Source organism: Plutella xylostella, chromosome 3, assembly GCF_932276165.1.
Source record: "Plutella xylostella chromosome 3, ilPluXylo3.1, whole genome shotgun sequence".
Classification (NCBI taxonomy): domain Eukaryota; kingdom Metazoa; phylum Arthropoda; class Insecta; order Lepidoptera; family Plutellidae; genus Plutella; species Plutella xylostella.
In genome coordinates this window covers 9,688,073-9,715,480 of record NC_063983.1, presented here as the reverse complement: position 1 = coordinate 9,715,480, position 27,408 = coordinate 9,688,073, and the positions used below count along the sequence as shown (strand labels likewise).

General features: G+C 41.8%; 2 protein-coding genes across 2 annotated transcripts in view; both read left to right on the top strand.

Annotated features, from left to right (window-relative positions):
• The window catches only part of LOC105381076 (Ig-like and fibronectin type-III domain-containing protein 1), a 131,134-nt gene extending 113,659 nt beyond the window's left edge, over positions 1–17,475 (top strand). Inside the window, exons 18-29 of the mRNA XM_048625087.1 lie at positions 139–271; positions 1,653–1,854; positions 3,750–3,855; positions 4,337–4,477; positions 4,807–4,985; positions 6,962–7,129; positions 7,558–7,681; positions 8,099–8,300; positions 8,614–8,786; positions 15,528–15,700; positions 15,861–15,947; positions 16,036–17,475. Of these exons, the coding sequence (XP_048481044.1) occupies positions 139–271; positions 1,653–1,854; positions 3,750–3,855; positions 4,337–4,477; positions 4,807–4,985; positions 6,962–7,129; positions 7,558–7,681; positions 8,099–8,300; positions 8,614–8,786; positions 15,528–15,700; positions 15,861–15,947; positions 16,036–16,245 (1,898 nt within the window). The 3' untranslated portion in view covers positions 16,246–17,475. The remainder of the gene's footprint in view (positions 1–138; positions 272–1,652; positions 1,855–3,749; positions 3,856–4,336; positions 4,478–4,806; positions 4,986–6,961; positions 7,130–7,557; positions 7,682–8,098; positions 8,301–8,613; positions 8,787–15,527; positions 15,701–15,860; positions 15,948–16,035) is intronic.
• Positions 17,476–23,019: 5,544 nt separating this feature from the next.
• LOC105381129 (polypeptide N-acetylgalactosaminyltransferase 1-like) lies at positions 23,020–24,888 on the top strand. The gene has a single exon (XM_011550783.3). The coding sequence runs from the start codon at positions 23,020–23,022 to the stop codon at positions 24,886–24,888; it is 1,869 nt and encodes a 622-aa protein (XP_011549085.3).
• Positions 24,889–27,408: the final 2,520 nt, after the last annotated feature.

Genomic DNA, 27,408 nt, shown 5'->3' with positions numbered 1-27,408 from the left:
ATCATCATCATCATCAGAATCTGAAGCATAATTATAATCTGATTATGCTTGACAGTGCTTGACATATTGTAGACCCGCTCATGAGATGTGCCCCGGAATTCCTGACTGTTCTTGACTAATTTGAGCATTGTATTCCAGAGAAAGAGACGCATGTATCCGGCATCCCGTCTCCCCCTCACTCTTTGTCAGTGTCCTCCCACTCGGCCACGTGGCTCGCGGTCAGCTGGCAGCCGCCGCAGTTCTCGCAGCCGGACGAAAAGATCACTTACACGTGAGTTTATAGGAGCTAATGTTGACTGCCGTAACTATATCCACCATCTAAGATGCCGTCGGGCCAATGGTTCAGAGGGACTGATGAGTATTGCATGGGGAAATACCTACAACATTTCGTAGCGTTTCAGTGCTAACCACAACTCTATTTCTTTGCGTTAAATGTATGGATTGCACGAAAGCTCTGAAAAACTTCGTATACTATGCCTAATACTAAGAGAACACTTAGAAGAAAACTAATTCCTTAAAGTTTAATTAACTTTATGTTAGTATAAAATTTCATCAAGTAAATAAATACACTAACTCCTTAAACAGTAAATAACCATTCATGAGACGAATAATTTAACACAAAACCGATTTAAAATACAATTTCGTTCCGACAAAGATTTCCCAGACTCAGGAAAAAATGGAATCTAATGGATTTACCACTGACACTCTCATTCCTCTTTGCATCTCCAGGCTCGCATTTGCACAAATGTAATTTAACTTTTTCTATAATTCCCTACTGCGAACCAACACCTCCCGAAAAATAAACTCTAAAGGGATTATCTGGATTATGTTATATACCTTCTCGAGTTTTCGGCAACAAAAAATATACACAGAAAGCACAAAAAGCTTTGACTATGTCCTATAAATCGAGGATCGGTGGTTGAAAACAAACTAAATTCTATCGAATGTGCATGCATAGTTAGTTTTATATTTTTATTACTGGTTAGGTATGGTTATTTGTTTACATTATTGATATACAGTGGACTGTGGGTACAGGTATTGTAGAAACACGAACTGAAATTATAATCGTGACGGATAACTTTACTAAGAAAAATTTAACAACATTGTCGCGAATCCGTAAAGTTTCCGTATTCCGCGATGACGCTATAAACTTTCACGACAAATGAATCGTTTCCGGGAAATATTCTATGTGCATTTACATTTTACTTCTTAGCGTATTCTATGCATGAATGCTTTCATTTCAATGTGTTCCAGTTTTGCAAAATAAAAATGGTGAGATGCTCAAATGTATTTCGTTTGAGTGGACGACGACAATGTTTTAAACGTTATACCTATTTCAACTTTGAAGCAGACATGGTTGGCAAGCTTTTATTTTTACATGATGTACCTCTATTCGACCATTAAATTGGAATTGTAGCGTTACTTACATCTGAAAAAAGTAGATACATGTTACATTTGCTCGTTGTATTGGCTCGGTCTGACAGTGAAATATTTTTTTGTCTTCAAAACTAGACAAAAAAAATATAGTAACTAAAGTAGGAGTTTGTCCTATACATACTTTCTTCTATAGGTATAGGTACACTTTAAACTTGTAGAACTGCTTTCCAACACTCGAACACATAATATTATTCAACCATCACCGCACCCCACAGATTGTTCTACAAGTCGCCGACCCAAGCCGGTCAAACAAACGTAACCAACGTCACAACGGCGGTCCCCGGACACACCCTGGAGAAGCTCACCCCCAACACTCAGTACGTGGTGTGGGTGACGGCCCATGCTGCTGCTGGAGACTCCCTGCCTTCGGAGACGCTGCTGGCCTGGACTGACCCCGCTTACCCTGCTTATGTTGAGGTGAGATGTTAGGGATATTTTATGTTGTTATGGTGGGTTGGTTGGATTGCAGATAGAGTGTCGCTGGCTATCTTTTACACTCTAAACAGTAAATCAGAGTTTATAAAGTCCAAGTAGTGGTTAGTGACCCTGACTACTGAGCCGAAGGTCCCGGGTTCGATTCCCGGCTGGGGCAGATATTTGTTTAAAGACAGATATTTGTACTCGGGTCTTGGGTGTTGATATTTATATTTAGTATCTATCTATCTATGTATTTGTGTAGATATATCAGCTGTCCGACACCCATAACACAGGTTCTGCCTAGCTTGGGGTCGGATGGCCGTGTGTGAGATGTCCCCACATATTTATTTTATTTATTTATTTATTAAGTTTACCTTACTATGAGCATATTTTTAATGCATATGACTGTGGTTACTTTTAGTAACATAAGTAATAACTTTAAAATGTACGCTTGCAATAATTTTATTCGTTAAAACATTACGCCATTAAATTATCCATTTGATTATTTTGTCGCATTAAAAGGCGTGAGAACTTCGAAGTATCTATAAAGTGCAGTGATATTGTGCATAAGTAAACACAAATTAACGTCACGCATGTCACTCCAATATCCATTCTTCTCAGCCACAGTGGCTGATTCATTACGTTCTACTTCCAACTGGAACGGAAATAAATACTTGATATTACGAGACCAGTACAAGTCATACTCATTCCCCTTCACCACCCTCGGGCTCGATATAGAGAAAGCAGGAACATCTATCAGAGCAACCTGCAAGGTGTTCTTCCAATCATAGTCGTCGTAGCGACAGAAAGTGCCCGTTTCTAACTTGATTTTATCATAAATCAACTTATTGAACACCAATCCCGTGGTGAATTTTAATACTTGGAATGGAGCTTTAATTGCTTTACTAGATTCTGGCTTGAAGTCCAATTCATTTCCAAGACTCAAGACGCATCTTTCTTCTTCAACTTCATAACATAATTCGCTGAGAAGATCAGTCACAATGAGGAAGTCTGCCGTCACAACATCATCATCCTCCAGGAGGATTATTTTGTGAACATACTTGTTTTTCATCTGTAACTGTTCGTAGACAAAATTCAGAGTCCACCACCAGAAATGTTTGTTTTGGGATAAACTGGCATTCCTCAAGCCTGATACAAAATCTGAGCAGCCCAACGTAAACCTGCAGTAGTGATTATTTGGTCCAGGGAAAGAGTTTTTACAGACGTGGTCATTAAAGGGGTAGAAGATTTGCACTGTTTTAGTGAAGGTGATGTTTCTTACGGCTTCTTCCATATTTTTCTTGTAATATAAATGTGAAAACACGAGTAAAGTACGACCAATATCTCTAGCATCTTCAAAACTTGCAATAAGCCTTCTTAAATTAGGAAGGCTGTGATGAACTTGCACTACTATGATGAAGTCAATTTGATCAATATCTTCAATCCATACGTTAACAGAAATTGTTGGGGGGTGATTCTTTATGTACTCTGCTATGGATTTGGCTGATTTCCGTTCAATACCACTCCAGTAGGAAGACTTTTGAAATATATCAACATGAGGTCGGTGTGTCTTCAGCAATGTTCGATTCAGGATAACAAGAAACACACCATATGCTACCAGCAGCGAAAGCATAGAATAGTTATTGCGGAGCTTCCTCAAATACTTTGTTATTAGATTCATTTTGGGTACTTAAACTGAAATTGGAAAAATGTAGTAAATCAACAAAAGGAAAAGAACTATTACAATTAAACTTTTGAAAAGTCATAAATGACACTAAACTTATTCTCTCGTCTTTGAATGATTCTTGGCAAAGATCACGAAATTTCACGGCCAAACATTCCACCCATATTAAAATTTTACGTTTGTGCCCATGAAAACACATATGTTGTTGCAGCCACCGACAATAAACCCGGTGAACCTGGTGGTGGAGGGGTCCAGCATGACCATCCTGTGCATCGCCATGGGCACCCCCACGCCCGACATCTCCTTGTACATCTCGGGTAAGTCTTCCATTAGCTGCTGAGTTTCTTTAAACATCGATCGCTGAAGTTCTCCAGTTTATCTCTGATACCAATATCGTGAAATCTGATTCTGATCTAGATTTTTAATGTACCTATCAGTCGAAATACAATCCTGATCCACAATATCTTAAAATTTAAAGTCATCCTCATTTTTTTTGTTGCCTAACGACCGACCGGAATTTATCCGTCTTTACAGATATAAGTAGGTGAAAAAATCTGAGACTTACCAGAAGTAATGCAAAAAGAAACTCTCTAAGATGTCCAATCTTAATCTCTTATTCCCTCCATCCAAATGCTGTCTGGCAGAGATCGCGTGATAAGACCGCCTTTAGTACTCTAATTAAATTACAATTTGTTTATTTTATTATATTTTTTTAGTGTACATATTTTTTTAAGTATCAAAATAATCTATCTATGTTATAAAGAATATAATATATTATTATGTTTCCTCAATGCGCAGGTCGCCTGGTCCGCCACGAGGAGACCCGCCACATGGTGACGGTTATCCACAACGTGACCCGCGACATGGACCAGATCTCGTGCTACGCGGACAACGGCTACGGAACCCCCATGCAGGCCTCCAGGAAGATTAACATCTCTCGTGAGTTGTTTTACCACATTTATATATATACGCAGCCCCCCTGTAACTCCATTACTGGACTGGAGTCGACTCCTGAAAGTTAAGTCTCCACCAAGATTGGAGCTGTAGGGTTTATATTGCCACGCTTGGCAGGTTTAACAGTGCAGCTCAGTGCTAGATATCTATATACCTAATACCACAAGCTACAAAATTCAAGACAAGTAATGAGGCACCAACCTGAATTTTTCTGTCAATGGTCTTCAGGGCATTTCTTAAATAACACTACCCTACGATTGTCCCTGACGACTCTACCATCGCATCTACTCTAACCTATTCCTTCCTCAACCTAGATGTGCCATCAATCCAAGCGTCAGGCATCACGATGGCAGCGGCAGGAGACTCCGTGATCCTCGAGTGCCGCGTGGAGGCGCTGCCCAAGCCAACAGTTGCCTTCTGGAGGGACCCCAACGGGAGGACGCCAGTCATCGACGGACCCAACTACAGCATACAGCTGGTTGCTGATCCTGAGGTGAGAAATTAAAGAAAGAACTGATTTATCCCTCCTCCTTTATTTTTCTGAAGGGCTAGCACGGCGCACGTAAGCGCGATGCAAAACTTTTGTCAAGTCTTAAATACGCCTTGTGGCTTATGCTAGCTCTTCTGGGGTAGATTGAAGGAGCCTCCATTGAAACATTGAAATTGAAACATATTTATTGGTAAGTTTTTACATTACACGTCAAAAGAATTCGTTAGAAACTATGTTACAAATATTATATTTATTATAAGTAATGTTAACATTGTTACATAATTCATTATGTTAATAATAATTTCAATCAATAGATTAAACAAAAAAGTATACACGTCGTCAAAGTCACATTAATTAAAATAATTAAAATGATTAAAATAATTAAAAAATGATTAAAATAATTAAAAATGATTAAAAAATAAATTCAATGATTAAAAATAAATTCAATCATTAACAATAGTCATAGTAACATAGGTATTTGGAATAATTATACAGTAAATAATTCATCAAAGGTATAGAACGCTTGCTCAACAAGCCATTTCTTAAGCCTAGACTTAAAACAATGTATGTTTGTGGCGGACGTAACATCGTTTGGCAGAGAGTTATACACTGCCGGGCCCGCGATGCGAGTGGTCTTGGAGAACTTGGCGAGTCTTCGCGGCAGTTCAGCGAGTCTGTCGGCGCCCCGGGTCGCGTATCCGTGCGCGTCACTGTGCTTCTTGTACGTGGGTAGATTCTGCCTCACATATAGTGCAATCTGCAGTATCAGTAACGACGGCAACGTGAGGATTTCGAGCGACCTAAAGTGCGGCTTGGCTGAGGTATCCCAAGAGACGCCTGCTAGCACTCTAATTGCCCTCTTTTGCATTCTGAAGGCACGCTCCCAGTCGGCAGCGCGCCCCCACAGCTCTGTGCCGTACTGCAGCACGGAGTGCACGGTCGCGAAGTAGCACGCGCGCGCCGCCTCGCGCGGCAGGGCCCGCGCCACTCGCCGCAAGGCGAAGCACGCGCCGCCGAGCCGTCCGCACATCTTATCAATATGCGGCCCCCATGTCAGTTTTCTGTCCATCTCGAAACCTAGGAACGTAGTTACATCTACTTGATCTATGTTCGAGTTACCGACTACGACATGTATTGGCTTCGGTGGTCGCCCTGATAGGTCAAAGTGTAAGAAGTGGGTTTTCTCAATGTTAAGAACGAGACCGTTAAGTCGGAACCACTGAGCCAGCTGAGATGCCGTAACATTCAGCTGCACTTCGAGGCCCTCGACAGTGGGTGCAGTGGCTACCGCCGCCACGTCGTCGGCGTACATGAACACCTCCCCACCGCTGACTGCGTCGGGGAGGTCGTTAAGCAGTAGCGAGAACAGTATGTTGGACACCGACGAGCCTTGGGCCACTCCTATTGTTGTACTCAGTGGATCTGATCTCGTCTTACCTTTATCCCCAACAACCACCTGTGATCTATTTCTCAGGAAGTCTGAGAGGAGGGCTAACGTCATACCACCGATGCCGTAGTGTCGCAGCTTGGCGGCGATGACGTCGTGGTCGGCGACGTCGAATGCCTTGGACAGGTCGCAGCAGAGCACGGCCACCTGCAGACGAGCGTCGCGCGCGCGCAGCACGCGGCCCACCACCTCCCGCACCAGCTGCGCCGTGGAGTGGCCCTCGCGGTACGCGTACTGACGAGGGGACAGCGCCGAACTCGAACTCAGAAACGAAGTGAGCCTTGTACTTATCCCGTTCTCGAATATTTTCGAGGTAGCAGGTACGACAGATACGGGTCTATATTTGTCTAGGTCATCTCTTCTGCCTTTACCTTTATATATAGGTCCAACCTCCTCGAATGACATATGCACAGTCCGGCGCACGCTGGGCTGTCAGCAGATGACTTTAGATTAAACTTTCCCTTTTCTTTTGTATGTCTGTTTACTGTTCATTTGAGTAAATAATGAAATGACATTGCCATTCCTACCACAGGACCAAACCAAGTACACGATGCGTCTCATAATCAAGAAGATAGCAGAAACAGATGAAGGCGACTACTTCTGCCACGCGGAGAACGCGTTCGGCAAGACTCTGCGGCCTGTGTCCGTGCGCCTGCGCCAGAGCGGCCACCAGCACAACGTCACCGAGTGCTGCACGCAGGTGAGAATAACAATTATACAATGTGTTGTTTTTCGAACCTGACAAACTTTAAGGGTGTATTCTACGAGTGATTTCATCGAGAAAACACCCCATATGTGGGGTCAAATCTCAATATTCTCGATACTAAAGATAGATACGGATGGATGAGAATTCGAGATGGATGGAAGAATGCGTCCGGCAACCCGGTAAGTACCCACATACAGATACAGCATCCCTGTCTCAGATACAGAATAACTGAATCAAAAGTACTTAATCAAAGAGATAAGTGTACGGCCCCAGCGGAAACAGTTATTGTATAAATAGGTACTTACTTATAAATTTCAATAAACGCCACAGCAATAGGGAATATGCATGTATTTTTTAATATTCCTATTCGATATAAAAAAAACTATTTAACTATTCACTATCCATTATTTTCATGTGCACAGATGAACGTGTCGTCGCAGTGCCTGGACGCGTGCAGCTTCTACCTGGACATGGACAACATCATGGACCGGCCCGAGTGCGTCAACGACTTCGACAAACTCATGAAGTGCGCTGCTGATGGATCTGGTAAGTTATTTCTCCTTTGCATGTCAGTATTCAGGAACGTGGGTAGTATAGTCTTAGTATCTTCGTCATCATCCAACATTGGTCCATTTCTGGATTAATTAGTTATTGACATTCATTAAACAAAAAAACATATACATATTATTACAGTTTTAAAATATACATTGAAAGAAGGTCTCATGATATCTATTAACTAAATCTACTCCCTCTTATTATAAAACGTAGACTACGTTCTAGTTTATAACCTGCCCTAGACTATTGATATATTTTAAATTCCTGTACTAAACCGGATTTAGTCTCAATTTTGTTATAAGGTAGTTTGACTTTTACATAGACCTCTTCAAAGGAGCGCCCTAACTGATGATATCAGCCTCATAAAGTTCCTACACCATATACTCCTGACCACATCCCCTTCTCCAGACCACCGAGGCTGCTGCGCGTCCTGGGGTGTCCCTCGCAACTGCCTGGAGCTCTGCCGCGGGGGCTCCGTCTCCCGCTCCTGCGCCCTTCAGCACGCGAGACGGGCGCTCGCCTGCTTCCGCGATAGTGGAGCCAGGCTGCCCGGCCCGCCCCGGAACCTGAAGGCGCATGCCGCCCCGACCAAGAATTCTGTGCTGTTGAGGTGAGAGGTTATTCTTGGTTACTGACGATAGGGTGGTGAAGTGGTTAGTGACTTTGACTGCTATTCCAGGGAAGATTTTTGCTCTCGGGCTAGAGTGTGAGAGTGAATTCTGCAATTCTGCCATTTGGCAATAACCCTCTTGAAGAACACCCATATACTGCAGTGAATAGCGATTTATTTTAGTGATTGTCACAATATTTTCTCTACTATCAAACAATATTGCCGGCTTAAGATATAACCTACCTAGGAGTATAGGCTACCTGATACACCAATATTACAAAACACAGTTTGACGTTCCATCCTGTCCAAACAGCTGGGAGCCGCCAACCAAAAACCCTCAGTCCGTGTTCCTGTACCGCGTGTTCTGGCGGGTGATGGGCGCCAGGGCTCCGGAGAAACTGGACACCAGCGAGACCAGCGTCGTGCTGACGGGTTTGGAAGATGGTGTGAGATACGAGTGCGTCGTGAAGGCTGCTAATGATATCGGTGAGTGACGTAGAAATATTAATGGAACCTCATGATGGTGAGGTTGAGGCATGAGAGTTCCTCTTGGGTGGCATATGACTATTATCTTTGAGATTCGCAGCCATGATCTGATATTCTGGACAAGGAAGACTCCATCCACTATGTGTGTTTTCTTCTTATAGTGCCTCTCCATCATTGAAGGTTGGCAGTCAGCTCTTTGCAGCGCTCTCTATTCCTGGCTGTTTTAAATAATTCTTCCACGGTTTTTACACCGGTCCACTCTTTGATGTTGCACAGCCACGTCAATTTTCTCCTTCCAGGCCTTCTCTTTCCTTCCACTTTGCCCATTATTATGGTATGTAGCAGCTGGTATCGTTTATTACGCAAAACGTGTCCTAAGTAGGCTACTTTGCGCTGCTTAATGGTACGCACGAGTTCCACTTGCTTATGCATTCGTTTCAGAACTTCGACATTGGTGACTTTATCGGTCCAACTGATTCGAAGCATGCGTCGGTAACACCACATCTCGAAAGCTTCAAGTTTTTTCTTGAAGTTTTCCTTTATGGTCCATGACTCGCACCCATAAAGGACGATGGCCACACGTAGCACTTCAGAATCTTAGTACGGAGTTTTATAGAAAGTTGTCGACAACACAGAACTTTTTTCAGATTCATGAATGACGCTCGGGCAATTTCTGTACGGTTTATCACGTACAATCGTACACTAGATTAGTTAGTAATAACATTAGATAGTAATAATGATGCTGATGCACGTAATGCACATATTTAAATACCGTAATAAGATAGAAATAAAGCAGTGATTGTATAGACTTGTAACAGGCGTCATTCACTCAATATGCTTCAAGACCCGACCTAAATATTGTAGGGGGAAACTCTGTCTCCCCTACATTTGGTCCTTCGAGCAGTGCAGTGTTAAAAGACTTCGTTACTACGTGAGTCATCAAGACGCTGCAAACAGAACCAGTGGATATACGGACGTCGCTATTCACTAACATCAACAAACAGAACAAAACAAGTGTACCCCGGGTTGTGAAGAACAGAACATAACAAACAACGTCGGGTCGCAAACAACAAAACAGAACAGAACATAACAAGGGTCGTCGGGTGGTGGAGAACAGAACATAATAACAAGGGTCGTCGGGTGGTGGAGAACAGAACATAATAACAAGGGTCGTCGGGTGGTGAAGAACAGAACATAATAACAAGGGTCGTCGGGTGGTGGAGAACAGAACATAACAAGGGTCGTTGGGTGGTGGAGAACATAACATAATAACAAGGGTCGTCGGGTGGTGGAGAACAGAACATAACAAGGGTCGTCGGGTGGTGGAGAACATAACATAATAACAAGTGTCGTCGGGTGGTGGAGAACAGAACATAACAAGGGTCGTCGGGTGGTGGAGAACAGAACATAATAACAAGGGTCGTCGGGTGGTGGAGAACAGAACATAACAAGGGTCGTCGGGTGGTGGAGAACAGAACATAATAACAAGGGTCGTCGGGTGGTGGAGAACAGAACATAACAAGGGTCGTCGGGTGGTGGAGAACATAACATAATAACAAGGGTCGTCGGGTGGTGGAGAACAGAACATAATAACAAGGGTCGTCGGGTGGTGAAGAACAGAACATAATAACAAGGGTCGTCGGGTGGTGGAGAACAGAACATAACAAGGGTCGTTGGGTGGTGGAGAACATAACATAATAACAAGGGTCGTCGGGTGGTGGAGAACAGAACATAACAAGGGTCGTCGGGTGGTGGAGAACATAACATAATAACAAGTGTCGTCGGGTGGTGGAGAACAGAACATAACAAGGGTCGTCGGGTGGTGGAGAACAGAACATAATAACAAGGGTCGTCGGGTGGTGGAGAACAGAACATAACAAGGGTCGTCGGGTGGTGGAGAACAGAACATAATAACAAGGGTCGTCGGGTGGTGGAGAACAGAACATAACAAGGGTCGTCGGGTGGTGGAGAACATAACATAATAACAAGGGTCGTCGGGTGGTGGAGAACAGAACATAATAACAAGGGTCGTCGGGTGGTGAAGAACATAACATAACAAGGGTCGTTGGGTAGTGAAGAACAGAATATAACAAGGGTGCGTCGGGTGGTGAAGAACAGAGATGTTCGCGATTCCAAAGCTTCTTGTTACAGTAACAAACAAGCAACAAGAATCGTTCCCGTTAATGAAACAAACATTTATTAAAAGAACACAGCTTTCAAACAAACGAGTACCTAAGGAATATGCAAATACGAGCAGAGGAGACAGCCATGATGACCTACTTCAATTCCATTTCTATATCTGTTAACATAATCATCAATAAACTTCGGAGAATGCAAGAAGATGTCCTAGAAACACTCCAAGATATACACCAAGGACACTTAGATACACGAGTGTTATCAGCGGACCAACTGAAAAGAGAATTTTGGAAGTACAAATACCGCTCATACATAACGACCAATTTCAAATCTACCGTGTCATTCCCATTCCATTAATATCCGGATCATTGGCGAGAACTGCAATTACAACAACAGAATATCTTGCCATCAACATAATCAAGGACACCTACATTCAGCTGACGAATGAAGAAATTCGCCAATGTATCACTATGGGACAGAATCGCTATTTATGCAAAATTAACAAACCCATTCATAACATGCACCAGCACAATGACCCATGCGAAATTGCAATCCTAGCGAAAAATAATATGCCTAAGTGCACATTCCGGGCATCGACCTGTAGTAATGAGTGGATCGAGTTAAAACGTAAAAACAGCTGGATTTACGTGTGCTGCGAAACTTGATGAATAACAATTATATGTCAGAAACATATGACGTCACGGGTTATTAACACGACAGGAATTATCGGCCTACAACAAGGATGCACGATAAAAAGAGACGAAGCCACAATTTATACAGAAAACTCATACCGGAGCAGTATAAATATAAATAATAAAATAGCGCTTCCAACACTGAGCGATATCAACAACATGACTATCGTCTTACCCGTACAAGATACAGACAATACGACTGAAAGTCACTACAATGCATTGATGCAGCTGAAACAGCAGATATGGGAGTTGAAGAATAAAAGCGAATTCCCAGCTCAGATAACAGACCATGACATACATCAGTATGCCGCAACGTACTCAACGCTAGGCCTTGTTTTAATGTTGTTTATAATTACAGGAACACTGAAGTGCATTAAGGAGCGTTGCGGCAGTAGACAAGGACAACAACAATATCCTGTGGGCATGGAGACTATGACGCCCACGCAGCGACCGCCTCTTGTGGCGCAGCCGGCACACGCACCGCCGCCGCCGCCGCCACCGCAGCCGCTGCCTCAAGCAACGACTGACAGGACCCCCCAGTCAGGGTCCCAAATAGAGAAAACTAAGAAAATCCTATTCAATGTATAATTGTAATTTAATGTTGATGTACTTATATTTAGACACACTAGTTAATTTATCTTTGTGATACTTTCTTAGTTCTTCGCAGCATGTACGGTTTATCACGTACAATCGTACACTAGATTAGTTAGTAATAACATTAGATAGTAATAATGATGCTGATGCACGTAATGCACATATTTAAATACCGTAATAAGATAGAAATAAAGCAGTGATTGTATAGACTTGTAACAGGCGTCATTCACTCAATATGCTTCAAGACCCGACCTAAATATTGTAGGGGGAAACTCTGTCTCCCCTACACATATGACTATTATCTTTGAGATTCGCAGCCATGATCTGATATTCTGGACAAGGAAGACTCCATCCACTATGTGTGTTTTCTTCTTATAGTGCCTCTCCATCATTGAAGGTTGGCAGTCAGCTCTTTGCAGCGCTCTCTATTCCTGGCTGTTTTAAATAATTCTTCCACGGTTTTTACACCGGTCCACTCTTTGATGTTGCACAGCCACGTCAATTTTCTCCTTCCAGGCCTTCTCTTTCCTTCCACTTTGCCCATTATTATGGTATGTAGCAGCTGGTATCGTTTATTACGCAAAACGTGTCCTAAGTAGGCTACTTTGCGCTGCTTAATGGTACGCACGAGTTCCACTTGCTTATGCATTCGTTTCAGAACTTCGACATTGGTGACTTTATCGGTCCAACTGATTCGAAGCATGCGTCGGTTGTTACCGACGCATGCTTAGAAAAAACTTGAAGCTTTCGAGATGTGGTGTTCCACATCTCGAAAGCTTCAAGTTTTTTCTTGAAGTTTTCCTTTATGGTCCATGACTCGCACCCATAAAGGACGATGGGCCACACGTAGCACTTCAGAATCTTGGTACGGAGTTTTATAGAAAGTTGTCGACAACACAGAACTTTTTTCAGATTCATGAATGACGCTCGGGCAATTTCGATACGCACTCGTATTTCAGTATCACTCCCCCATGAGTCCGTCAGCCATGACCCAAGATACTTGTATTTGTCGACTCTTTCAATGATGTTCGCTCCTATGCGTAAGTCTGTCGTCGTTTTGGGCTCATTCGCGACTACCATAAACTTCGTCTTGGACACATTCATGTTCAACCCAACTCTTCTGCTGCACTCGTAAACTCTGTCTACAATCTGTTGGAGACCTTCTTGGGTGGATGCTAATAGGACAGTGTCGTCCGCGTAACGCAGGTTGTTGACCACGCGCCCGTTGACGACGACTCCTGCTTCCACGTCTTCCAGTGCTTCTCGTATGATTGTTTCGGAGTATAGATTGAAGAGCAACGGGGACAAGATGCATCCTTGACGGACACCTCGTTGAATACCAACGGCACCTGTTTCCTCTCCATCCACCAATACCGTTGCTGATTGCCTCCAGTATAGGTTGCTGATGATGCGTATGTCTTTGCTGTCTAGGCCGATAGCTACGAGTTGTTTAATAAGTACCTCGTGTTGTACACGGTCGAAGGCTTTCTCGTAGTCTATAAAGCAAAGAAACACAGTTTGCTGCATTTCCCTACACTTTTGAACTAGCACGTTGAGTGCGAATTGAGCCTCTCTCGTACCCATGCCAGCGCGGAAACCAAACTGACTTTCCTCGAGCTGATCTTCGCATTTAGTTCTGATGCGATTGTGTATAATGCTTAAAAACACTTTTAACACTTGGCTCATGAGGCTTATGGTACGGAAATCTTGGCATTTCTTTGCGCCCTGTTTCTTAGGTAGAGTGATGAAGGTAGATTTCAACCAGTCTTCAGGTATATCGCCAGAGTCGTACACGTAGTTGTAGAGATCTACAAGAGCAGCTATGTTATCTGATTCTAGTAGTTTCAGGATTTCTATATTAACTTTATCTGGACCAACTGCCTTTCCCGATTTGGCTTTATGCAAGGCGCTGAGCACTTCCGACTTTAGAATACTAGGACCTTCAGCAACACCTAAGTCTTGAGTGCAGCTTCGGGTATCGTCGCTGAACAGCTCTTTTATGTACAGTGCCCATTGTTGTTTCTTAACTTGCACGTCCAGTATAATTTTGCCACTACCATCGGCCAGGAAAGATTGCTGGCGCTTTTTGTGAATGCCGGCCATATTCTTTATCTCCTTGTGGAGATTAAATGAGTCATGCTTCGCTAACAAGGACTCCACATGTTCGCATCGTTCTTCGTACCATTTCGATCTAGCATTACGACATTTACGGCGAATTTATTTTTGTAGACTTCTGTACCTATCTTCGTCTGAATTTTTGTAGAGTCGGCGTTTCTGAATCAATTCTAGAATGTCTTCAGTCATCCACACCTGCTTCTGTGCTTCCTTTGATGGCCGTAAAATAGTAGCATTAATATCTGAGACCAAACACTTCATGCTGGACCAAATATTTTTCCGTTGCGTAGCTGTTACGTCTCTTTTATATTCGGCTGCCCAAGCATTGATCCTAGAGTGCACTTTCGGCCTAATATCTGGTTGGGATAGTTTTTTAATATCAACACCGGCGCTGTTATTTTTTTTTCTATGGTATTTTAGTCTACATGCCATATCTACGACTACAGGATTGTGGTCTGACCCTATATCTGCACCTGGATAGGTTTTGGCGCTAGATATACAGTTCTTGAACCTACTGTTAACCATCACAAAGTCAATTTGGTTTCTAACTATGTTCTCATCTGTATGTGCTGGTGACGTCCACGTATACAGTCGTCTCATTGGCATCTTGAACATTGTGTTTGCGATGATTAGTTCCTTTTCTTGGCAAAACTGTACCAAAAGATCTCCCCTGTCGTTCCTGGCTCCGAGACCCCATTTTCCAACAACGCCTGGTACCTCTCCTTGCCCGATATTCGCATTGAGATCTCCCATTACGATATTGATATCCTCTTTCTTGGTTAGCTGGTAAAGTTCGTCTACTTCTTTGTAGAAATCCTCCACTTCAGATATCGGCTTGTCTGCGGTTGGTGCATAAACCTGAATGATATTCATCTTACGAGGCTTAGTGTCAAGTTGAATCATCATGGTGCGATTCGAAAGTGGTATAACGTTAATGACTGCTGAATTTATATGGTTATTGATGATAATAGCCACACCGTAAGTTTCAGAGGACGCATCGTTTCCAGAGTAATACAGCGTCTTATCCTTATGTATTCTTAATTTACCAGTCCCAGTCATTTTAACTTCACTCAATCCCAATATCTCAATCCCTAAACGATCCATCTCCATAGCTAGATTAAACACTTTCTCATGTGTGTTTTACATACCTACAAGTAGATACGCTTTAATATCCATCCCAACTCACAAATCCTCCCATACGCAGGAACATCAACACTATCCGGTCCGATACAGTTCACGACAGCTGGCCAGGAGACCGGGGCTGATGCGGCTCCGGTCAACAGCGGCAGCTCATCATCAGCCGTGGGCGTGGCCCTCGCCTGCATCACCGTGGCCGCCATACTGTTGGCCGCGGGACTGTACTACCGCTATAGGAAGGTGGGTTGACTTTGAAAATACTGAGCGTTTTATGGGTGCTGGCTTAGAAGAATATTTAAATTCGTACACACGAACTAAAAAAAAATCTTTTCATGAGTATACGTCTCATTAGCTCATGCGTTACGTAATGCAATTAATCAAAGCAATGTTTTTGTTACAGACAATAAGACTCAAGTCACAAGGAGGAGTGGCTTTTGAAAACCCAAGTTACCTCAGAGAACCAAATCCAGATAATACCATCACAAATGTAAGTACCTAAATATTAGAAATAATGAGCGACAGTGTATACTTATGGGCTCCTCTGTACTTTACTAATCTAAATTAATATTCTACAGGGCACCATATTAAATGGAAGCGCCAACGGCGGTAATGGCGTAGCGCCAGCTAATGGAGGAGTAGTCTCCAACAGCGCAGCTTGGAGACAAGAAACACTACAGAACCCTGGAGCGACCAGCATACCGGCCGCCCGAGAGGTCGACCCGTCATTGTATGAGGAGCTTAAGTTAGGTCAGGACGGAGCGGGCTTCAAGAGACTAAAGCCATAGCCCGCGGTTGCGCGCCGCTCTCCGCTCCGCTCGCCGCGCTTGACGTCGCCGCGGGTGGCGCCGCGCTACTAAGCGCTGAGCCAGGCGCGCGCCTTTATATACCCGCCCCACCCCGACTGACGCAGTATAGCTGTCTCGCTCGCTCGCGTAGTGATATCATTGGCTCTAGCTATCCCTACTCTAGACTAGTGAGCGGGGCCCACATTGTTTATAGCACCGAGCGGAGTGTTAGATAATGGACAAAACAATAAATATATAATATCTTCTGTAACATACTTATTGTTGTGATTAAAACCAAAAATGGAATGAGAAAGCTACATCGAAAAGGTATTTTCTCTGCCGATTTTCTTGTAAATAGTAAAACGACTTGCTGAAAGTTTTCAGGAAATTTTCATCAAGTTGTTTCTATGTATCTTTACTGCTTAGATTAGTTCTAAGCACCGAAGACTAACTAGGACACCCTATAACAAAAATGTGCCTTCAAACAATATGATAGAGTGAATAAATAAATGAACCCCTAGTTTTAGTGAAATTGAAATTGTAAAAAGTTTTCATGTGTAAATAGGTTGTATATCGGTACATTCCATAGCTGTGACCATATCAGTTACCTTTAGTTGAATAAATATCGGAGGAAATGTACTATTCACACTATGTACCTACACGATGTATTAAGTACATAAATTATATTATTATCGACCACGAATAAACAAATTTAGACTATGTAACAACGATTTGAAAGTTTGTTTTTTTACTTGTACCTAGGTTGCATTGGGCATTTCTACGTTCATGAAATTATTGTAATACATACATACGACACTGATCTCATGTTACCATATTATTATACTATGTTACAATTTGACCACAAGGTAGAAATAAAAAGTGCCTACCTATACTGAGGTTTGGTGAGATAATAACCAGAAAATTACACATTTTCGGAGTCTCTGCTATATCTATTATATTGGCCCAAATTATGTATGCAGTCAAAAGATATGAAATATTAGAATATTGATTGTTGCACAAAATTAGCAAGTGTAATAGGGTAACTATACAATTTATATCTTTTGGCTGTACCTACGTAGGTACGTAGTGACAAAATAGAGTATTTGCTCAGAAAGTAAGGATGTGATGCATAGGTATATTTAGTAACTTCTTACTTATAGATTTTATGAAATAATTTTAGCAAAAAAATGTGATTAGATTTGTAAATAAACTAATAAATACATTAATAAATTTCGTTGTTTAATTTCATTATGTAATAATTGAAGATATAGGGGAGACCGGGGACAAAAGTAACAGTTTGTACTTTCTGTCTGATTTCTCGTTATTAATAACATTTACGATAAAATAAATATAGTCACATAAAACTTTCGTCTATAGTCTACAAATCTCCATTATTACTTTACTTAATGCATCTCGAATTTTAGCATTTTTGAAGCCTCAAAAAAAAAAGGGAAATCGTTACTTTCGACCCCATGGTCAGGACGAAAGTAACAAGGCATGGGTCGAAAGTAACAACCCATAAATTCTGCCCAATGTTATAAATACGATTCAAAAGAAAGAACAGAAAAAACAATCAATTTATTTAGTTTAGAAAACTTCTTAAAAAACTATCAAAACAAAAAAAATCTTATGACTTATTGACAAAACTAAAAAAAACTTCTTAATATAAACTGTAAATGAGATCCATCATTTAAACTGACTAACTGATAAGAAGTTGTTTTATTTGTGCCATAATATACAATATTATGATACAAATATCTAATCAAAACAATAAATAATAAAAAATTACAATGTGACATGGCAAACTTACGAACGTAACACGTTACTTTTGTCCTTCCGCGAGCTGTTACTTTTGTACCCATCCCCATTATTGAAATATCAGGTGACATAACTTTAAAACAGCCCGTGTTATTCGAAAACCATTTATGACATGCTACAGACAATCTTATAATGAATCAATGAAAAAATAGTCATATGGTTCTTGGCATCTTAATTCTACGTAAACACTTAATGAATAAACACCAAAAAACTTACTTTTGGTGTGTAAAATCACGAAATGCTCACTAAAACAACCTTGCACCGCGGCACGGGCGTGGAAAATGATATCAAGCACGGGGGACATCGCATGCTGACAACCAGCGGTCGCTTGGGACGTTAAGGCTATTGGGGAAGTCCACAGAGTCTTTGTTACTTTCTACCCGCTGTTACTTTTGTCCCCGGTCTCCCCTAAGTACCAGATTTTACGATGACATTTCTCTATTTTGAAAAAAACATTTGAAACCTATCATTAATTTGAGTAAACAAAATGACACAGGCCTACAGGTGTAAAGTGTAAGCAACGTAACCATATTAAATAAATTATAGTTCCCTGCTGAAGCATTTTTCGGAATTTTATTGATTCCCAGCCGAGGCTGATCATCAGCACCACCGTCACCATAATCCGCTAACAAGAGACTGCAGCAGCTGCAAGTATGTATAAGGTGTGCGGATAAAGAACCAATATCACAATAATCTGTGGTATCCATGGAGATAAGTACTTAGTTGGTACTTATTACTTCCATGGTGGTATCAGGATATTGATATAATATACCTATGTAAGCATAGCGTTTTAAGATAGTTTTCCAGGGACAACCCATCTTAAATATTAAAGTTCGCTAATTTTACTAAAAGTGCTAAAAGTAACATTCATTTATTTTTTAAAGAAAGGATACTGCCTAACCAGGGACCGTTCAATCTTTCTACCTTGTATATCGTGGCGGGTGTCGCTCCGACTGGTAACGTTACATGAAAATACAAATTTCAGTGACTTTCTTACGGAATTCTGGTGATGGCACTGCACAATGCACATGGAGGTTCAATGAGGAAGGTCGAGGACTAGCAGGTGCCTAGTGGGTCTATGCCCAGAAGAGGAAAATTATTGGATAAGTATAATCATAGCAGGTGACTGTTACATAATAAGTTTACATGGCTAGGTTCAATAGAAAACATGGAAGGACGTGTAAAATAAAAACATTATGTTTAATTTATTATAATAATTAAAATATCTTACTCGCCGTTATTAAATATCATTATCGCTGATTGCAATTCATCAGTTTGAAGCGAGGTCAAGATGTTAAACTTGACCCTTCAAGTTCACATAATTCTAGTCAGGGAAAATTAGTGATGAAAATGTATGGCCTTTCCTTGAGCGTTTTGTGATGTGCTATTGAGTGGCCAACTCTAATTGCCTAGGTACTATAATTCTAATGGCTATGGGGAAATAAATACTGGTTTCTACGTAGCACGTGTATTCTGGCTATTTAATATGTTTAGTTCACTGACTATGTACCACTTTATTCGGAACATACCTACAACAACTACTACTACCTTATAATTATTCTTGCTACATTGAGTTTGTTAATTATGTAACTCAATGTCCACCTACCTAGCAGAAAAAATGTCTAATCCGAAGCGCCCTTAGTCCTCAGACTTCGAAATGGGTGTGGATACCTGGGTATAGCCTAGGTCCTAGGATCCTATGTAACAAGGCGCAGCATCCTATCATCCATTACCTAAATGCTAAATGGGAACATGCTGGAAAACGGCTTATTTTTTTTGTGCCCTTAACTTTAAAAAGTTATTAAAGGTGACACTGAGAGGTGACATGATGGAGATCATAGACCTACTACCTCTAGACTGGCAATCGCCGTGTGCACTATTGTCTTTCTCACTCAAACCATAGATGTTGCCGACAAAAAAATTAAACCTAAATATGGGGAAATTGAACTTATCATAATAACAAAAACAAAACTTGAGTATATCGTCGGTTGATAGGAAAAAGACACTAAAGGCTAATTTTTCAATAGCCAGATAAAAGTTTTGCTGGGAAATAATTTTGATGCTGTTGCGTCTCAATGTTTCTCAATGTTTGTATTACCCAGATAACATTTATCTGAATATTGAAAAATCAGCCTTAGTGAGTTTTTCCTGTCAACCGACGATATAAGAAAAAAACTTTACTCATACTTATTTGATTTCAATATAATTATTTAATATACACAAACTGAGTGGATTGTATGATTCATTGTCTTCGTCCAATCGAAACAATCCTCTTCAAAATGTGCCGAACACAATTTTTGTATGTTTCTTTGGTTCCCAATTTGTGCGACCGGTAATGTCTATCCATTTTCTTGATATTTTTTTTTTCTGTCGGAAACCTATGAAGCAGAGATAAATGGATGAGCATGAGCATTATAATCGTGGGCCAAATATGTGATGGGGTTTTTTTTAAAGGAAACACGCATTTCGTATCAATACAATAAACTTTATATTATACAGAAGAAATAACACATAGAAGAAAAAAACGAAACGAACGTTTCCTCACAATGAGAGGCACCTCATTTGAAAGAGGAGAATGACTTCTACAAAATACAATCTTCACAAAAACCGAATTCGTGCGCCCCATTTGTAAACCCAACCCGAGTCCGTTACAATTTCTAGTATTTTCTTTGCATACTATAATATTTGTAGGTAAAATAAATTTTCAATAACTTGCAACACCATGTGATTTGTTATGATATGGTACCTCGTAATTTTTACTTAAAACTGATACTAAAAGACCTTACAGTATTAAAATTAGTATCGTTTTATATTAAAATCGAGCCAATAGATAGTACTATGATGAATGTAAGCTTGTTAAACTTGATAGTATCTACTTACATGTGAAAATATATCTCATCCATCATTCCATCGTGTTTTCGTTCAATATGGTCTATACAACCGAACAAAATCCACCCACCCATGTCACACACTCGTTAAGTGATGATAATAGTCAGGGGCGTATTTACCCTAGGGCTAAAAGGGCTACAGCCCGGGGCGGCAGGCGGCCAAGGGCGGCCCAGGGGCGGCCGGCGGGCCGCCCTTGTGCTTTGGGTTGGAGGATTAAAAAAGTACAGAACAATATTTTAGGACGTAAGCCTAGAACGGCCCTGAGCCACCTTTCCATATGTCTGAAGAAATTTGATTTAAAGTATCAAAGCCGCCCTTTGTTCTTTTCTGAACCGGTGGAATAGTCTAATTTATTTCCGCCTTAGTTTTCTTTTGAAGGAAATCTAAAGAAACAAAAAAATTGTCTCACTCAGTCGCCCTGCGCAAGTTTATTTCTAAGAAACGATCTAAAATGTACTCGTCAATACAGAAAAAAATCTTTTTTTTGTTCGGAAGATATCATTATTTATGCAAATCTATCACAACAATGTTCTTATACACAATATTATGTAGGAACATACGAATTTTCTAATTCATAAGTCTTCCCCAGTGCAGGTGGAAGGGCACAGGGGACAGGAGATTAAATGCTCCATAGTCTGGGGGGCGGTACCACAGTCGCGTAGGTTGGTACTCGTATCAACGGTCTATACCTTGTGTCTATCCCCACTTGCAAATATTGTCCTTGCAGCAGCCTACCTCTGCTCGCAACCGATTTAGAGTCTTCCAAATGTGCCAGACTGTTACTGGGAGCAAGTTTTTCCTCAAGAGGTAGGAAAGGATCCTGGGGATGCTTTTCCTCCTAGAGCTTTAGCCTTGCGTTTTGTGGGTTTTCATCCGTTAAGGACACCTCACTATTTAGAAACGCTTTGCGGCTTTTAAGGCAGGAAGGTGCGGCAGTGTGTGAGTAAAGAACATGCCACTTTTCGCCGTATGCTAGGGGGTGCTATCCCAGCCAGAGAGTAGACTTTGTAGATCGGTATCGGTTTGAGGCATCCCGTTACTATACGAACTGTGTCGTAAGAGCAACATCTACCTACTTCTCCAGCATGCGCGGACCTTGCCCATATGGGGCAGGCAAATTCGGCAGCTGAGAAGCAGAGTGCTAGGCTACTTGTTCGTAGAACTTGCGGAGAGGCGCCTCAGCTGGTAGACGTAAGCCGTTGCAGAAGGTTGTTTCGGGAGAAGTTTCATTTAGTACTTCTTGTTTTCAAGAGCATTTCTTATGTGTTCACATACTCTATGAACTTGCTCAATAGTAGCATGGTTTCTACGGAAGCCAAATTGATGTTCTGGTATGCTAGAATTTTCACTGATACACTCATTGAGTCGTGTAGATATGACTTTCTCCAGTAATTTCGATAGGAAATAAAATAAAATAATAATTTAAAAAAATAACCTTAAATTATTTCTTACTTTTTAGTGGTTTTTATGAAGTCGGTTTTTTTTAAATTATTATTTTATCTAAAATGTACTTTTTTTGTTCGGAAGTTATCCTTATGTATGCAAATCTATCACCGCAATGTTCTTATACATATGTAGGTCGGTAGGTACTCTACACTAACTGCTCTTTTTGTTTTCTTTCATTCCTTGATAGGGCGGAAAACTACAGGAGCCCAGGGCGCGCAATCTTTAAATACGCCCCTGATAATAGTCTAATAAACTTAATAAACACCCACAAATCACTAGCAAATCAAAAATAAATAGCATTTAGAAAATTTTGTTGTAACTGTCAGCCTTTGTTTGGCACAGATTTTTCATTTGTTTCATTGTTTGGCACAGAGAACTGACGTAAACAGGCGCCACAGCAAAAAGGACAAAAAACATTTACAGCTTAACGTTTCTTTCTTACGCTTAATGTAGCTAAGCGTCTCTTTTTCGCAATGTCAGAACTGTCACGATTATACCCCTGTGATGGAGATGGAGCGTCAGTTTCATAGACTAGAATATTATAACCAATGACGAAGGAATAACTCAGTTTCGGTTTGACACAATATAGTTTTCATCAAAATGTTTTCCTTTGTAAACAATATGAGAAAATATTACATCGTTTTTAAGAAACTATCAATAATACTAGTAGCAGTTCTAACCGTGTTTTACTTGTACCGCTGGCTGTTCACTCCTACACCGCAGCCGGTGCTGATATCTCCGTCACATGTGTTGCGTACTGAGGAGCAGCTTGAAGAGATCATCCGCAAGGAAGAGGCCCGCGTCATACCGCACTGGGGCCGCGGGGGGCAGGCCGTGCCGCCGCGGGGGCTGGGGGCCCCCACGCATCGCGACGAGTTGTACTACAGCGACCGTATCCCCTACGATCGGTCCGTGCGCGACCTGCGCCCACCCGGCTGCAGACTACACTCATACGACCACGACCTGCCCACTGCTTCTGTACTGATCGTGTTCCGCAACGAGCCACACTCGCTGCTCGTGCGCACCGTCACCTCCGTCCTGAAGTCCTACAAGCGCTACCACCCTGGAAAGCATTTACATGAGGTGTTGTTAGTGGATGATGCATCGCGCATTTACCACACGCCGGGCAAACTGGCGCGGTATATCAGGACCCGGCTTCCACCAATCGTGCGACTCATCCGTCTCAACCAGCCAATAGGCGTGGTGCGTGCGCGCCAGCTGGCCGCCAGGAATGCTACGGGAGACGTGATTGTTCACCTGGACGCGCACTGCGAGGTGGGAATTGACTGGCTCCGTCCCCTGCTGCAGCGACTCAAAGAAAGACCAGACATTATAGTGACACCAGTGATTGACGTCATCACGCCGTACTTTGAGTATACGGCGATGGATGCGGATCGTACAGTGGTGGGTTCGTTCGACTTCAACCTCAACTTCATCTGGAAGGATGCAGCAGAGACAAAGGACGCTACTGCTCCGCTGGCGTCACCGACACTGGGTGGCGGACTCTACGCGGTCACACGCGAGCTGTTCTGGCGACTGGGCGGGTACGACGAGGATATGGAGGCATGGGGAGGAGAGAACCTGGAACTATCATTCCGCGCGTGGAGCTGTGGAGGTGCCATAGAGACGCTTCCTTGCTCGCGTGCCGGGCACCTGTTCCGCCCCTACGCCGCGCATCCAGAGCGTCACTTGGCGCGCGCCATCAACGTGGCCCGCGTGGCCGACGTGTGGCTGGACGAGTACCGCACGCTGTTCATGCTGCACGAACCGCATGCCAGCGGCAGCGCGCTGGCCGGTGACGTCACGGTGCGCCGGGCCCTCCGCGAACGACTAAACTGCCAGCCATTCCGCTGGTACATGGAGACTGTACACCCGGATAAATTTATCCCAATGACAGACGCTCGAGCTTGGGGGCGACTGCGGACCTCTGAGCTGGATCTCTGCGCTGATAGTGGGGTAGGATACGAAGGACTGGCCAAGGTGACGGAATGCTTGGAGCCTATATTGGGTGGACAACTATGGGCGCTGGACGAGGGGTGGCGGCTGCGCAGTGACGAGCGCTGCGCGGTGGTGGCGGCGGCGGTGGTGGGCGCGGGCTACCGGGAGATCGTGCTGCAACCCTGCTTCAGCACGCGCGGGGGGCAGGCCTGGCGCCTGGTGGACTCACGACTCATCCACGAGCAGTCCAAGCTGTGCCTGGACTCGGGCTGGCTGTCGGGCGGCGACCTCACCGCCATGGCCTGCGACGACGCCACGCCTTCGCAGCGCTGGCACTTCGACTTCCACGAGAACAGAACCTTCGAGAACTACAACTTCTTCGATGCTCTGCTGTTTGACTCGCACGAGCGGCTGGCCGCGCTGCAGGCGCTGGCGGGGGCGAGGCGCGCGGCACGGGGAGAGGGGGAGGGGACCACAGAACATTCCAATGGCACGACGGGAATGGCCGTAGTGGATATCATTTCACCGACTGATGATATGAAATCTACTTAATTTATTTATAATAAAGTGACTGCAGTAATATTCATTTGTGTCCATTTATTTATTTATGTCTCATATGATGGCGTTTGGGAGGATTCTAAAATCTAGGACCTATTTCTTATGCCCTAAAGTACAATTATTTATTTATTTATTAAGAAAATTTACAGCGTAAACAAAAGTCTTATAATCTATTACATCGTTATACAGGGTGATTGGAAAGTCGATGTATTCCTTTAAATGGGTCATAGACGAAGGCATTTCCAGTCAAATGAACCCCATAATGCATTATCCGAAAGTCAACAATTTCTGAGTTATTTAAGTTTTAAGTTTTTTTAATTTTTTCCCAAAATTTATGTTTAAAAGCAAAATATTAAAAAACTAACGATTTTTTTAATACTTTTTTGATTGTTTTGCATCAGTGACACCTTAGTCAACTAATTATAATCATTAAATGGTCAATATTCAACTTAATTTAGACACGGTGCTTCAAAATAGTTGAAACATTAAGAAAATGTCACGAAAGGTGAAAACAAAAATGCTAAATTAAAAAAGAACTTTATCTGAAAATTTTTCAGGAACTATAGCTTAAAAACATACTCAATTAATAAGCTTTAAAATGACATATTCCAATCTAAAATCGATTAAGGTATGACCAACATATAGCCAAAACAATTACAGAAGCGGGCCAATCTCAGTAGGGAAACGAACAAGATTTGTTCTAATTTTAAGGTAAAAAGTCTTATAACTGGACTTTGTACAGCTCCGAACCGTTTACTAATTATTGTTCTCCGATAGCGCGGTTCCTCAAAGGCACAGATTGACGACAAGATTGCTTCACCGAAATAATGGTTGTCCGAAAACACGTTAGCCGAAAGTAATTTTCAATTATGATTGATAACACAAAAGAATTCTTCACAAGCCGGTTCCTCAAAACTACTGTTCGACGACCGTTAATTCGCCGAAAACATGATTTGCCAGTAGCACGTGACAATAGCACTGTTCAACAATGATTGTTTTACCTTCACCGTGTTCAAACACTGTGCTAAATGTTTTAGCTGAAAAGTTTCACCGAATAGTGTTATGGGAGATGCAATTTGTCGGTTAAACAATTTCACATGCTGTGCAGTCGAAAAAGCATTCTATCGTTGAACCAATCGTCATCGAAAAGTACTTACTACTTTCGGCTAACCGTGTTATCGCACAAGCATCATTTCGGTGAAGCAACCTTGTCGTCGATCTGTGCTTTTGAGGAACCGTGCTATCGGAGAGCAATAATTATTAGCAAACGGTTCGGAGCTCTCTAAAAAGTCCAGTTATAAGACTTTTTCCCTTAAAAATGGAACAAATCTTGTTCGTTTCCCTACTAAGATTTGTCCGCTTATGTAATTGTTTTGGCTATATCTTGGTCATACCTTAATCGATTTTAGATTGAAATATGTCATTTTAAAGATTATTTATTGACTATGTTTTTAAGCTATAGTGCCTGAAAATTTTTCAGATAAAATTCTTTTGTAATTTAGCATTTTTGTTTTCACCTTTGGTAAAATTTTCCTAATGTTTCACCTATTTTGAAGCACTGTGTCTAAATTAAGTTGGATATTGCGCATTTAATGGTTGTAATTACTTGGTTAAGGTGTCATTAATGCAAAACAATCAAAAAAGTATTAAAAAACCGTTAGTTTTTAAAATATTTTGCTTTTGAACATAAATTTTAGGAAAAATTAAAAAAAACTTAAATAACTCAGAAATGGTTGACTTTTGGATAATGCATTATGGGGTTCAATCGACTGGAAATGCTTTCGTCTATAACCCATTTGACGGAATACATCGACTTACCAATCACCCGGTATAGTAAGGCCAATTACAAATTATCCTTCATGAACAGCATAGTAAAAAAGGTGCACACTGTGCAATTTTATTTTATTTCACATTTTAAATCTTAAATTTAAATATGAACATAACTGAAAAACTATACTACAATCCCATACTCATACCTATAACAACTACGGTCCAGTAATTGAAGTGGGGTGATGTTGTTTGTTGTTTGACTGAACACTATACTTTCTATAGGTACCAAGACGGCACGGGGCAAGATTTTCATGATTGTACATAATCATGTTACCTACTTATCCACTATCAAATTCTTAGAATCCTAACCGCTTCAGGTCGTGGTACGTTAGTTAGGAACCTAACTGGTAGGTAATTAATAAAATAACATATTATCTGTAGGCCTTTTATCTAACCGTGTGGGTAAAAATGTGTCTTATAAACAAAAGTTTACCCTGTGAAAATCTTATTCTTAGCTGGTAACAAACATAGCTAGCCTAGGGTCTAGTGTTTACCAGTCAGATAACCGTCCGTTGCTGACTGCCCAGGTCAATCCAGGAGGCTCATTTTGTGCATCACTCACTGAAAGAGAACCATCTCAACTATATCATTGTAGACTCATAGACTATGGTTATAGGTTATACCTACGTAAAGTTCAAAACATTTTCCCCAGTCGTCACATATTTATGGGATGGGACAAAAACT

Bases quoted from the DNA above. Each gene is read 5' to 3' on its own strand.
- LOC105381129 (XM_011550783.3), top strand. From the start codon at position 23,020: ATGAGAAAATATTACATCGTTTTTAAGAAACTATCAATAATACTAGTA.